This window comes from Pseudonaja textilis, chromosome 8 (assembly GCF_049901715.1).
Source record: "Pseudonaja textilis isolate UNSWEBS1 chromosome 8, rPseTex1.2, whole genome shotgun sequence".
Lineage (NCBI taxonomy): Eukaryota > Metazoa > Chordata > Lepidosauria > Squamata > Elapidae > Pseudonaja > Pseudonaja textilis.
The window spans coordinates 1,081,631-1,096,611 of record NC_141997.1 but is presented as its reverse complement, the minus strand read 5'-3'; the positions used below and the strand labels follow the sequence as shown (position 1 = coordinate 1,096,611).

Sequence of the window (14,981 nt, the reverse complement as noted above, 5' to 3'; positions counted from 1 at the left end):
TGACATTGTCCAGCTGCAGTATGCTCAGATATTTATAGGCTTTGGGTTGGTGGCACTTGATGGTTTGTCCATTGAGCATTTCGATTCCATCACTTTCTACGATTTTTCCTTTCTTCAGTGCCACTGTGGTGCATTTGTCCAGGCCAAACTCCATGCTGATGTCAGTGCTGAAAATGTGAACTGTATTGATCAGTAACTGGATTTCGATTTTCGATTTTCCATATAACTTCAGATCATCCATGTACAGCAGATGGGAGATTTTCTGTGAGTTTCTAACAGTTTGATAACCCAGGTTAGTTTTCTGTAAAATTGTTGACGGGGGGTCAGGGTGATGATGAAAAGCAGAGATGACCAAGAATCACCCTGGAAAATCCCTCTTTTGATGTTGACCAGTCCATATCTTTCACTTCCAATAAACAGTTCTGTTTTCCAGTGCTTCATTGCATTTGCAGTGAAAGTACCAATGCATTTGCATATTCCAATGACATCCAGGCACTTGATGATCCAGCTGTGTGGTAGTGAATCAAATGCTTTCTTGTAGTCAATCCAAGTTGTATGCAGATTTGTTTTTCGGCTTTTGCAGTTCTCTAGAATAATTTTGTCGATCAGGAGCTGATCTTGTGCCTCTGCTTCCTCATTTGTTTCCTTTCTGCACTACTGGCAAGATGTTATTTGCTTCTAGGTAGTCCTGGATCCTGTCAGCTATGATGCCAGTCAGCAGCTTGAACATGGTTGGCAGACATGTTATTGGCCTGTAATTTGCAGGTCTTTTGCTGGATCCTTCTGTATCAAGTAGGTTTTCCCAGCTGTTAACCATTCACTGATATTTCCTGTCTGCAGCATCTCATTGAATTGTTCAGTCATTTTTTCATGCAGTCTGGTCAGATATTTGAGCCAAAAGCCATGCAGTTGATCATTGCCAGGCAATGCCCAGTTCTTGACTTTTTTCACTCTGTTGCTTATCATTTCAGTAGTTATTTCCAGTTGGTCCATTTTGTTCTTGGAGAATTTCGTCACAAAGTCTCTGATCCACCCAGCATTTTTGTTGTAACATTTCTCAGTCTCCCACAGGTCTTTCCAAAACTGGGTAGTTGCTGTTTTCTCAGGTTTTTCAATTTTCGTATACCCCATCTGATTCAGACTCTGATAGAACCGTCTTTGGTCTGATTGGAACAATTGATTTTGTTTGTAGTGGATGACTCTGGCTTTGTATCTTTCATTTTTTCTTGCTGTTGCTGTAAACTGCTGCTTCACAATTTCCAATGCTTTATCAATTTTTCTTGTGCCGAGCCTGTATTTTTTAATCAAATGTTTCTTGATCTTGCTGTTCTTCAGCTTTTTCTCCTGCAAATTCTTCAAGTTGCTTGCATCTGCTCGCAGGCTCTTGATTTTCAACTCCAACCACTATGGTTTTCCAGTCAATTTTCTAGGGGGCTGCAGCTGTTGAATCCCCAGTTGTTGTTGTTGTTGTTGTTGTTGTTGTTGTTGTTGTTCTTCTTCTTCTTCTTCTTCTTCTTCTTCTTCTTCTTCTTCTTCTTCTTCTTCTTCTTCTTCTTCTTCTTCTTCTTCTTCTTCTTCTTCTTCTTCTTCTTCTTCTTCTTCTTCTTCTTCTTCTTCTTCTTCTTCTTCTTCTTCTTCTGTTGTTATTCACATAGCCAGCCAGATGTTCCTTGGTCTTCTTGTTTGGCATTTTGGCATTTTGGCATATAGTTATTTTCTCAGCCCTCCTTCTGACCCAGGCAATATATTGGTTTTCTATGGAAAGCAGGCTGTTTTCACTGGCAGAGGCACCATAGGCTGGTCCTTTGCTGTTTCCTGGGCCATATCTAAGCACCCCATGGGCCGGATCCAGCCCACAGGCCTTGAGTTTGACATCCCTGTTGTAATTCTACAGCAACTGGGTTTATGATGCATTGGATGGGGAAAGGTCCTAAACTTTGGTCCTTGTTTTTTAGATGGTTACAAGGATTGTAAGAACTTGGTGGATAGATATACCTTATCTTTGACTTTAAATGGTTGTGTTTCCACCCATTTCTTATCTGCTTTGTAAGCCATTTGTGCCTCTTCTAGGGCTTTTCTCTCAACTGACCATGTGTTTTGAAGTTGTTGTATCCACTCCTTAAGGGAGAGTATGGTGGGTTCTTCCACTGGTAGTTTTGGCATGGGATTAAACTCTTGGCCAGTGGCTACCCTAAAAGGGGTGAACCTGATGTTAGAATGGACTGCATTATTGTAAGCCATCTCTGTAAGGGCAGTAGGGCAGTCCAATTGTCATGTTGGTAATTTATGAAGCATCTTATGTATTGTTTTAGAACTCATTCATTCCATCCCTCCATTCATTTGAGGATGGTGACTCGAAATGAGACCCAAGGAGGCTAGGAATGCCCTCCAGAACTTTGAAGTGAATCAGAAATGATTCTTTGGGAGGCCCCATGCAAGTGGTATATGTGATGTAAGGAATATTTTTGCTAGTGTTTTCGCCATGAAGATGTTCTGGCATGGGATAAAGTGGACTTGTTTGGAGAACAGGTCTGCTACTATCCAAATGACAGTGTTCCTTGTGCTTTTGGGGAATTCTATGATAAAGTCCATGGAGATATCTGAAAGGTCAGCAAATGGTTGTAAGAGGCCAAGTGTTTTCCCTTGGTGTCTTTTTGCTGCCATGCAGACAGGGAAGCTGGCTACATAGCTCTCAATGTCTTTCTTAAGAGATGGTCACCAGAATTGTTACTTTATTAGATGTAAGGTTTTTACAAAACCAAAGAGACTAGCCATCTTGGAGTCATGGCAGATTTGTATGAGCTTGAGTCTTTGTCTTTCCAGGACATACAAGCTTCCCCACTATTCATGGTAGGCCCTTTTTTAGTAGACAGAAGTTCTTGTGCCTCTGGAACCATTCATTATTTGTGAGAGTGTGCTTAAATGCTTGGATAGTGGCATTGTCCATCAGGAGATTCCCCCTTTGTTTGTGCTCTGGTTACTACTCTAGTGGCTAGTTGTGAGGCCAGGAGCAGTGGTTTGACTATGTCTGGCTTATTGCTATTGTACTGTGACAGTCTGGACAGAGCATTGGTTAGAAAGCCCCCCCCCCCCAGGAGGTATTAGAGGGTGAAGTTGAATTGCTGGAAGTACTGGGCCAAGTGTATTTGTTTGAGGGATAATTTCGATGGGATTTTAAGGGCTTCCAGGTTCTTGTGGCCTATCCATACCTGGAAATGGAAGGGGGAACCCTTCCAGGAAATGGCACCAAGTAAGGAGGGCTCAACGGACAGCATAAGCCTCCTTCTCCCAGACTGCCCACTGCTGCTCTGGGTTCGTTCGTTTTTTTTTTTGAGGTATAGGCACAGGACTACAATTGCCCCTCTTGTTTTCTTGGAGCAGGATGATTCTGACTGCCACATTGCTGGCATCTACATGGATTACAAAAGGTTTTTCCAGGTCCAGATTTTTTTAACACCAATTTGGTGGAAGAATTTCTTTAGTTTCTCAAAAACCGCCTGACATTCCATAGTCTACTTTAAAGGTTGCCTCAGATTGGGCTTGTCTCTCCCTTTTATCTTTAGAAGGTTGGTGATGGGGAGAGTAATTTGGCAAATGCTGGAATAAACTGACTATAGAAGGTGCCAAAACCCAGAAAGTTCTGTAGTTGCCTCCTAATGCATGGTAGAACCCAGTCAATGACTGTTCACACTTGTTCTGGCTCCATTTCTACCCCTTCATGTGAGATGTGATAGCCTAGATAGTTTATTTTCTCTTGGTGGAATTTGCACTAGCATAAAGCTTTGCAGTATGGAGCTTGTTTAGGACCATTCGGACAAATCTTACATGCTCCTCTTTGGTTTCAGTGTAATATGTCATTAAGGTAAACCAAAAACCCCTTGTAGAGATGCTCATGCAGCACCTCTTTGATCAATTGCATAAAAACAGCACGGGCTCCTTGTAGTCCAAAGGGCAGCACATTAAACTGGAAGCACCCCAGAGGGCAATTGAATGTGGTCTTCCACTCATCCCCCTCCCTAATCCTAACTCAGTAATAGCTTTCATGCAGATCTAATTTGGAGAGGATCTTCCCTTTAGAAAGGTGGGCCAGCATGTCCTTCATGAGGGGAAGGGGGTATACATTTTCCACACACACTGCATTCAGACTTCTATAAAATGCAGAGACCCATGTTTCTTCTCTTGGAACAGAACTGGGGCTGCCAATTTGGGTCTAGCTAGTTGAATGAAGCCCCAGGATTGGTTTTTATCTATGAAGACCCATATGTAAGCACTGGACCTTTCCCCTTCAATTGAAAGAATGAACTTCTGAAAGCAAGGTACTTAAAAAGGAATTCTTTATTGAAAGGAAGTGGCCCCGGTACTAGTCAAAGCAGAATCTAAGATGCTTCCAGGCATACAGTAATAGATAAAGGGAGTTAGAACCCCACCCCTTATTCTGATGTGGATTTAGTCAAACAAAGAACCAACATGTTAATTCCTCCCTCCCTTTTCTGGGAATGTATCTTAGAAGTGTTTCCCAGGGAGTATCTTTCAGAGCTGGAATTTTTATGGTCCCTTCTCCTCTTGCTATCTCTCCAAGAGATGACAAGTTTCTACACATCTGGCTCCAGTCCTCCAGCTGTATATCATGTGAAAGTTATATAGATTCAATATAAGATTTAAGATATTCAGGTTACATAAAAAAAGGATTACTTGTACCAACTTCCCCGCACCTTCTTCTTCCATTGAAGAATGGCAGATACATGGATCTGACACCATAACTCCTCTAGTTCCCTAGGGGTCACGGAGTACAGCTTTGGCTTTGGGATTTTAGCACTGAGGAGGATTTCAGTATCAGTCTGTGGGTCAATGAGGAACAGCTTGTCTGAACTTTCTTCACTGAAAACCTCAGCCCGGGTGCTCTCTCCAATTTACTCAATGGTTCCATCATGTCACCCAAGTGAGTCCCATCCTGGGGTGCCACTCCATCCCGGGTGCCTCTACAAATATTAAAGTTTTGTTGTGATCTCCCATGATTCCACGGGCTTAGTGGCAAAGGTGGCTAGCTCCCTGCCTGCGACAGATACATCCAGTTGGCAAATGACAATTGGGCTTCTAAGTGTCTTCAGGCAGATCCCCAGTTTCCCTACCAGGGTCGGGCTTACCAGGCATCTGTTTGACAGGAATGTAGCTATCCAATTATGCAGGTTTCCAGAGATGCTATAAGATTTTAATTTTAAAAGTAGTTTGCCATGTACCACTGAACCAAAGGTCTTACAGAAGTCTATGTAAATTGCATCTATTGCTTTGCCCTGATTGAGTTGTGTGGTCAATATGTTTTTGCAGTGTAGGAGTTGCACATTATAGGATAATTTTTTTCTGAAGCCAAATTGTTTGTTAGAGAGTAGGTTGTTTGTCTCTAAGTGAAGGATAATAGATTGGTTAATAATTGATTCCATGATTTTGCAGGTGGCAAAACATAAAGAGATTGGTCTGTAATTTTCAACCAGGCTAGAGTCTCCCTTTTTGAAGATGGTGGCTAGTGACCATAGGTTGGGCAAGGAGCTGGTCCTGAATGATTTTTTCAAAGATTATGCTTAGAGGTTCTGCTATGGCAGTGGAAAGCTTTTTTAAGAAGAAGGCACATAGTCCATTGGGTCCAGTAGATAGAGATGGTTTTAGACTGCATAGTGCTTTTTCGATGTTATCTTCTGTAAAATCGATATGTACTAGATCGTTGTAATTGTCTGTGGTTCTACTAGGAAATACTGGGCATGATCCATTGCTGTTTACAAAGACTGAGCCGAAGAATGTGTTAAAGAGGTTGGCTTTAATGGTTTCATCATTACAGTCTTTACCGTTTGATCCTTTTAGGGGTGGAATGGATCTTGAGTTTTTAAGTTTATTGTTTACAAAATTATAGAAGGCACGGGTAGATTTCATGAGCAGAAGGTTTTCCTCTTGTTTGATGTGATAATTGGTGCATTCAGTCTTTATCTGGTGGCATAAGTTTTTGTAGCGGCTTTTAAAGTTGGCTACGTAGCCAGACTTGTTTTCCACCAGAGCTTTTTTTTTATTGGAGCTTCCTTATTGTTATGGGTAATTTGTTTTTTTCTGGTTTGGGGGATTATTAGTGGTACATATAGTTTGATGACACTTTTGACTTCGAGTAAAAAAATGTTATAATGGTCTTCAACAGTATTGCAGCCAATGAATAGAATTTGCCAATCAAGAGATGAGAGGTCAGTGTCTATGAGACCATAGTTGGCTTTTAAAAAGTTATAATAGGGGATCCCATCATTATGATAATTTTTGTGAGGACGTATCTTGAGACAAAAGTCAATCATGCTGTGGTGAATGTTGGAAAAGGTTTCTTTTATTTGTAGTCCATAGACTAAAGTTGCAGAAGATGAGATCGAGGCAGTTGTTGAGTCTAATGTTGTTGGTTACTAGTTGTTCTAGTCCCAGGTTAGTTACAGTATTGTACAGGGTTGCATGTATGTGTTCAGTTGTACATTTGTTTTGGGTCCAATTAATAAGAGGTAGATTGAGGTCATCAAGAAAGATAAGAGTGTGTGGGCAGGAGATTGCCCATGTTAGCAGTGAAGTTAACTTGTTCACATGTATGATGTCATAATCAGGGGCTCGGTAACATAGTAAGAAGCAAAATGTGATATTTAAGGACAGATTGCAGGTGATGGTCTCAGGAAGAGCAAGCTCTTTGGTAACTTGAATATTTTTTAGATGTAAGGACTTTTTGTAGAAGATAGCAACACCACCTCCTCTACGGATTTCATGATCAAATTGGTAAACATGATAGTCTCTTACTGTGGTAATGGAGTCATGGATAGATGCATTCAGCCAGGTTTCACAGATAAATATAATGTTGAATTTAGCCTAATTTAGTAAGAGGAGAAATTCAGATATTTTATTTATGAGGCTTCTTGCATTGAGTAGCTTGCATTTAAGTGGTAGTTGATATTGAGGAAGTTAGGGGTGTGTGTGTTTAGTTTTGGGTGATGGGGGATTGGATGATGGAGGTGTGGATGTTAGGATGTGGGTTGCGGGACTTTCTTTTGATTCAGTCAACATGGTAGTCAATGTATAAGTCATCCTCTTCATTGTCTTGGCATCTTTTGAGTTCTGTGCAGAGTTCACAGGAGTGGATTCCTTGCAGTATGGATAAGTCAGGCCATGAGTGAAGTTTGTTATGATTGGGGTTGGTTTTAGCTATGGAGTTTATTGTATGAATGAATATGCATTTACTGGATTCATTTTTTGCAAACAACTCTACAAAATTGTTGGGCCACCGAGCTGTCATTGTACTTGTACTCAGGGCCATCTCTGGAAATTGCAATGATGTCCTCAGGGGAGATGTTTAATGTATGAGAGTTACTTATAATGTTGCGAACCTTAGTGATATCGTCAGATTCGTTGGTGTCATCAAGACCAAATAAAATAGCGTTTGAACATTTCTGTTCATGTTCAATGGAGTCTTTGATGAGTAAGGAGATATTATTTGTTGGGTTGCTACTATTTGCTGAGTTGATGGTTATTTGTAGTTGTGGTTGTGGTTTGGTGGTTATTTATGGTTGTTGTGGTTGTGGTAGTGGTTGAGATATGATTTTGAGCTGTTAGGTATTTGCTTATCTGTGCTGTATTTTTTTCTCAAGAGATGTTAGACATGCTTGTAAAGTTATTTCTAAACATGATACTAATATGGAGTCAATGGATGATTCTATGTTTTCGACTATTAGACAGGATACTTAATTTGTCCAACTTAGGTAAACATGATGGACAGAGACAAGGAAATGTAGCTGATGTTTTTAGGAGATTGGCTATGTTAATTTTAAGCAGGTGAGGAGGGCATAGTTTGCTTTGGCAGTGGGTATTCTGCATGGGGAACTTGATGATGATGGTCTGGCAGTCTTAGGGATCCGGGCTGTAGGGCTTTGGGGAAGGCGGGGAAGGCACTCTGCTGTTGGATCGAGGAAGATGTTCTGCCATTAGATCGGGGAAGACACTCTGCTATTGGATCATGGCTTAAGTGCTTCATTGGCCTCTGGGGAATGTTTATTGCTTGCAGGGGCTACAGCGCTCTGACAGGCTCTGGGTTAGTCACAGGAATCCAGCACTTTTAGGAGAATTAGGAGCTACAGTGCTCTGCCTCCAGGATCAGGCCCTCCATCGTGGGATCGGGCAATCTCAAGCAATTTCTGGTAGTGGCTTTAAAGGATGGTCAGCATTCCAGGATCTAGCCCTCCATCATGGGATTGAGCGATCTCTGGTGCAGGAGGCGACTTTACAGGATGATTTTGTTCAGGGATGTTCTGTTGATCGATTTTTGATCAATTATCTTCATTGATTAGGTATGGACACTGAGAACCTCACTCATGATCTGTTGACCAGCAAGAGTGAGAGCCTCACCTTCCTAGTTGGGTGCTGCAATCTCTACATCTTTACATCATTCTTGGATGGGGTCAGAGTTCCCACCCTTGGGTTTGGGCATGGGAGCAACTCTAAGACCTTACAACTTTTCAGTGCTGTGTCCATGGCTTTCAGCATGGCTTTTGTAGGCTTTCCAGCCATGGCATGGTTGCTCTTCCTCACCAGGGTTTTTGAGTGGCACTCAGCTGTGCGGTGGCCTTCCTTCCCACATTTGAAACAAGTGGTCAAGTGTTTGCTTGCTGCTTGGCAGGCTCCCTGTTCCTCTTGGGTAGGGATCTCTTCCAGATTTCTGCCTCCTCTGCTAGGATGTACCAGTCATGGAGGCAATTCGGAGCTTTGCGGGTGATGCAGACATGGTAGAGGTCATCATTAAGGCATTAAAATAGCTCACCGGGATATCTTCTGGCCAGTCCACAAAACAGGCCAGGTCTCAGAACTCCTCGGTGCATTCAGCCATCGGCTACCAGACATGCCTTACCATTTTGATGTGGTCTCAGACTTTGTGGTCAGCTAAGAGGTCTTCAAACCAGTGCAGAAAGACATCATGAAATGATTAAAATTCCAGAGTTCTAGGGCATTCGTGTTATGGAACCACCATCTACCATCCACCTTGCAGCTGTTCCTCCTAGGGCCAGGGTGATGACTCGGACTTGGGCTCCCTGGGTCAGGAAATCTCACCCATATTCTTGTATGTATGTGAGGACATGGGCTAGGAAGAACCCCAATGGCTGGGGATCTCAATAGAACTTGATGCCCGGCGGGGGGTGCCTTCCATTTTGGTTGTGGAGATCTCCCAGTTCCTGCCCCAGGCACATTCACTGGCCCCGGGACTTGGTGTGGAGGATTAGCAGGGGTAACTGCTGCCCCATCCACTCCAGTGGCATTGTCCATGGCTCCTGTACAGGGAGAGTTCATCCTTCCTCCATCAACTTCACCTTGCCTCTCATCCCCTCCATCTTGGCAGTCCAGGGTGCCTCGAGCTTTTAGGTCTTGGATAGCCTTTAGCATGATGTGCATGACATGAGGTAATCCTCTCAGACCAGCTCCTCATCCAGGTTGTCATAGTCAGACAGGGCTTCCAGCTCACACTTCCATCCTTAATGCTGGCTACCATGGGTAAGGGTGACTCTTTTGGTTCTCCCCTCCCAGCTGTCTTTCTTCACCATGCCTATGAACCATCTCAGCTTTGCTGGGTCTTCCAGGGTGGCAGGTTCCTCAGCCAAGCATCCAAAGGCTGCATCAGCTTGGGTTGTGATGGGGGCTTCCCCCAGCAGTTGCCTCCCCGCTGTTCGCAGACATGGTTGGATATGGATTGCAGGGTCCCCTCGGTAGAGCAAAGCTTCTCTAGGTTGATCACTTTTGCAGATCCTGTCTAATGTAAAGACTTGCCTCTCTTCTCTCTTCAAGAAAGCAGAACTTTTGAAACAGACATTATTTCAAAAGGAAAGTTATTGAGAGAAAGTAATAGCAAGGAAAGCAAGGCAGGATCTGAAGTTCCTGCTAAGAATCTATGTCCAGTCTGATGTGAGCCAATCCACAGCCAATCCGCAAGTGTGAAGTTGTTGTGAGAACCCGAGCTGTGAGAAGGCAATAAAACTGTTCTCAGGCACCATTCTGCCCCTTCCTTCAGAGCTGAGACAAACAGATTGCCCCAGATCAATCCCTCTCCCTTCCTTTTCCAAGCAGGTACATCAAAGTGCCAGGAAGACCAGAAACAGGAAATAGGTTGTAAAGGAGCATCCAGGACCCCCTCCCTGCCAGAATGGCAGTTTCCCAATAGGGATCTAAGGGACCTGACACTGCTCCTATTTATTTTGTCAACACTTAGGTTTTAAAAAATTATCTTCAAGTAAGAATTATCATGAATTGAGGAATATCAATCTGCAAAGTCATATTAAGTATTTCTGTTTCTTCACCAAAATATTAATCTTTTACCAGTATTCATTGTATAAAAATAATCCACTGTTCAAAGTCTATTTTCTCAGAGTCAAGAAATCTGTATTCTACCCATGCCTTTCCAGGTTTAGGCATGTGTGGTAAAGTAAGGGGTAGATTTTCCTGTGTACTCTGGACAAAATTAATGGCACACTTTTTACAAGCTAGTACAATGTATTTCTCCAAACAGTAGATTATTGTGGCACAATTAAAATAGTTTCCTTCATATCCCTTTCTACCAGAGGTGGTATTCAGCAGGTTCTGACCAGTTCTGGAGAACCGGTAGCAGAAATTTTGAGTAGTTTGGAGAACCGGCAAATACCACCTCTGACTGGCCCCGCCCCCATCTATTCTCTGCCTCCCAAGTCCCAGCTGCTCGGCTGAGTCTTCTTTTGTTACCCTGCACAGGAGAATGGAGCTGGAAAGCAGGTTAGTGGGGTGGGGTGGGAATGGAGATTTTACAGTATCCTTCCCCTGCCATGCCCACCAAGCCATGCCATGCCCACCAAGCCATGCCCACAGAACCGGTAGTAAAAAAAATTGAATCCCGTCATGTGTGTGTGTGTGTGTGTGTGTGTGTGTGTGTGTGTGTGTACACATCATCTCTCATTTATTTTAATATTTCAATTCTTATTCATTTTTTGGCTTGCCTCCCTTACTCCTCTCTTGAATCTTTATCCATATCAACATCTGTATCTTCACTATTCAGACTGAATATTTCTCCCATCTCTATCCTCCTAAGCTGCCAGGTCTCCAGAATATTCACCCAAGCCCCTATCTCACTTTCAAAAGTATCTCCCATGTTATCTGATTCCATTTTAAATTCTCTTAAAGTGCTCTTCTCTTGGTTTATTTCATCTGTCATTATCTTTATCATCTTCTCCTTCCAATCTTCTTGCTTTGTTTGCTGGTTTGTCTGTTCTGTCTTTTCTTCCATTCTTTCTGCTATTTCCTCTCTTTCCTGGACTCTTTGATCTTCATTCATCATCAGTTGTAGTATATTTTCTATTTTCCCATATATGCCTTGCATTAGGTACTTTATCTCTCTGTGATTCTTTTCCATAGTACTCCTAATGCTTTGAAACATCAATGCCATTTCTCTTGAAATCTCACTTCTTCCCCCCTGATGGGGCATCTTGTCTTAATTTAATAAGTCCCACTCTTACTCAAGTTCAAAAGCAATATATTCCAGTCCAATATTACTCCTCAGAAAGTTCAATAATCATAGTCCTTTATGTTCCGGACTAGCAGGCTCTGCAACTCTGATTGGCTGCTGATAGTGGATCGTGATTGGTCGCCTCAGACTGATCCGATTGGCTAGTAAATGGGCTGCCGCAATTGGTCTAGCCAAGAGCGGCAAACTCAAATCACCGTCATTGGCTGCCTAGCCACAGCCAGCCCTATATAAGGGGCTGCTACGGCTGGGATATTTCGCTCAGATCTGAAGTCACTAATAAAGAGCTGTTGTTGCTATCTGAGTCTTGCCTCCATTCTTGAACCGTCCTCCCAGATCTAACACTGGCAACGAGGATGGGATGCGGAGGCAACAGAAGCTATTGAATTGAGCTAGCTGAAGGAGCACGTGGCTGACAGAGCGCAATGACGGCGACATGGCCTGCAGCGCTATACCACCCGCACCATTCGATCCAGCCAGCGAGGACTGGGACTCATATATGGACAGATTTCAAATGTTCCTGGAGTCCAACAACCTAAAAGATGCCATGCCCAGCAAGAAACGAGCAGTCTTTCTAACGCATTGCGGACCCGCCATTTTTAAAATGGCTAAAGTACTTGCAAAACCGGCTGAAGTCAAAACGATGGACTGGGATACCTTGCTCCCATCCTTCGCAACCATTACGCCCCAGCAGTACCGACTCTCATTCGCAGGCACGAGTTTTACCAGAGGGATCAGCATGAAGGTGAGAACATCGGGGATTTCGTGGCTGACCTGAGAAACCTGGGCGGATTATGTGGCTTCGCCAATCTAGAAGAAGCCATGAGAGATCGCATTGTCCTTGGCCTGAGAGATCCAACTGTCCAAAGCAAGATCATGGCCAAAGGAGACATTTCCCTTGCAGATTCCATAGCAGACGCCACTGCAGCTGAAGCCACTCATAAATCAGTAGCACGAATGCACCAAACCATTGGGGCCAACCGCCAACCCACCAACGATACTGGAAAGCCTTCAGACAAATACACATCGGCCACCCATCACGAAGATGTCGAGTCCTCCTCAGACAGTGAGGAGGAAGAAGTCCACAGACTCCAGTCAGAACATGAGCAACGGGACCAGCGGGGTCGTAAATCGAACTACCAATGTGCCGGTTGCGGTGGGAACCACACACAATCCGAGTGCAGATTCCATAGCAGACGCCATCTGTCATTTTTGTGAAAAACGAGGACATATTGCTAAGGTATGCAGGAATAAAAGAAGCTCTAGCCCCAGACGGAGAGGGAACAGCCCAAAAAGAACCAATGGCAAGCCCACCACACAGAGGGACTGCCCAAGCAACCAGTTGAACCAGTACAACAGACCCCAAAGGTTTACTGGCGTACCCAGACGAGAAGAGGCACATCAGACCATCACCATCGGCCACGCTTCATCACTAGATACAAAAAAAATCCGTGTAGAAGTCACCATCGAAAATCAACCATGCATCATGGGAGTAGACTCCGGGTCTTCCCTATCCATGGTCTCCTGGAAAACCCTTAAACAACTGATTCCCAACATCCGCCACCAAGATCTCAGCAGTCAGAGACTCATATTAAAAGATTACCAGGGCAACCAGATTCCAGTTGCAGGCACCAGCCATTTCCAGGTCTCTTTCAAGGGACATATTGCAATACTGCCACTCACCATTGTTGATAGAGACCAACCAAGCCTACTGGGCCTTCAGTGGTTCGCGCCATTAGGAATCAGAATGGCTGGCATCCACCATACCGAAGACGATGACTGGGAAGCGACCTTCGTCCAGGATTTCCGGGAAGTTTTCAGCGAAAATTTAGGCAAGTACAAAGGGTCCCCTATCTCATTTAATCTCCGCCCTGACATTGCGCCCATTCGCCTAAAACCATGCCGAGTTCCCTTTGCTCTCAAACCCAAAATTGATGAGCAACTGGACAAATTAATTGCACAAGGCGTGTTAGAACCCATTGATCACACCCGATGGGAGACACCAATTGTCACTCCCATAAAACCTGATGGGTCTTTGAGAATCTGCAGAGACTACAAGGCCACCCTCAATCACGTACTGCAGCAGAGCGCCTATCCGGTACCAGTCGTTCAGCATCTCCTACATTCACTTGGGGGGGGGGCAGAATATTCGCAAAACTTGATCTGGCCCAAGCTTATCAACAGCTGCCAGTCGATGCCGAAACCGCCGAAGCCCAAACTATAGTCACACAACGAGGCACATTCAAATGTAACAGGCTCCAGTTTGGAGTCAGCGTAGCACCAGGCATTTTTCAAAGCCTGATGGAGAGACTATTGCAGGGTATAAAAGGGGTCATGCCCTATTTTGATGATGTGTTAATAGCCGCCCCAACGAAGAGTCAATTAGAGAAACGCCTCAGAACGGTCCTACAAAGGTTCAAAGATGCTGGCCTCAAGGTTAAAAAGGAAAAGTGCCAGTTATGTACAGAAAGAGTTGACTTTCTTGGTTACCTCCTTGACAAACAAGGAATTCACCCTACAGAAAAGAAATTGGCAGCCATCAAAAATGCCCCAAGACCCAAAAACAAAGCAGACCTTCAAGCCTTCCTGGGACTCATTAACTTTTATAACATCTTCCTACCCCAGAAGGCGACTGTTGCTGAACCCCTTCATAGACTCCTCGATAAAAGGGCCTCCTGGATTTGGGGACGACGGGAGGAACATGCTTTCCAACAAGTAAAGGAACTTCTCACTTCAGATGCAGTGCTCATAAAATATAACGAAACACTCCCATTGACTGTGACTTGTGACGCCTCACCTTTTGGGGTGGGGGCCATCCTGAGCCACGTCCTATCAAACGGCACTGAGGCACCTATTGCATTTTTTTCAAGAACCTTGTCAAAAACAGAAAGAAACTATAGCCACCTAGACAAGGAACCCCTTGCAATTGTATCTGCAATCAAAAGGTTCCACGAATATGTATATGGGAGATCATTCTTCATCATCACAGATCATAAACCATTACTTGGCATCCTGGCAGGAGACAAACCTACTCCACACATTCTATCCCCCAGAATGACACGGTGGTCAGAGTTCCTAGCCGCCTACGATTATCAACTGAGGCATCGCCCTGGAAAAACTATTCCCCACGCAGATGCCTTGAGCTGCTCTCCACTACCCGAACTGCAAGATGACCCAGCTCCCACGCTACCAATACTACAAATTGAGACAATCCCCTCACCACCACTAACAGCGCAGGACATCGCCTTTGAAACCAAAAAGACTCATGTTTGGCACAAGTTCTTGGCTGGGTGGAGAGGGGATGGCCAGAAAGCGAGCCCAACAAAACCTTTAAACCCTTCAAGAACAGACAAACAGAATTTTTCTCACAAAGAGGGTGCATATTATGGGGAGACCGAGTGGTCATACCAGCAAAACTACAAAAAAAAGTCCTACAATTGCTTCA

At 43.9% G+C, this 14,981-nt stretch overlaps 2 protein-coding genes across 8 annotated transcripts in view; both read right to left on the bottom strand.

Annotated features, from left to right (window-relative positions):
• Positions 1-14,981, bottom strand: part of DMD (dystrophin) — a 1,342,375-nt gene that overhangs the window by 537,634 nt on the left and 789,760 nt on the right. The window lies entirely within an intron of this gene.
• LOC148125089 (uncharacterized) lies at positions 5,095-9,444 on the bottom strand. The gene is given in 5 exon segments (XM_087938141.1): positions 5,095-5,151; positions 5,710-6,035; positions 6,038-6,378; positions 6,380-6,876; positions 9,106-9,444. Coding segments are annotated over 5 exon segments (1,560 nt in total).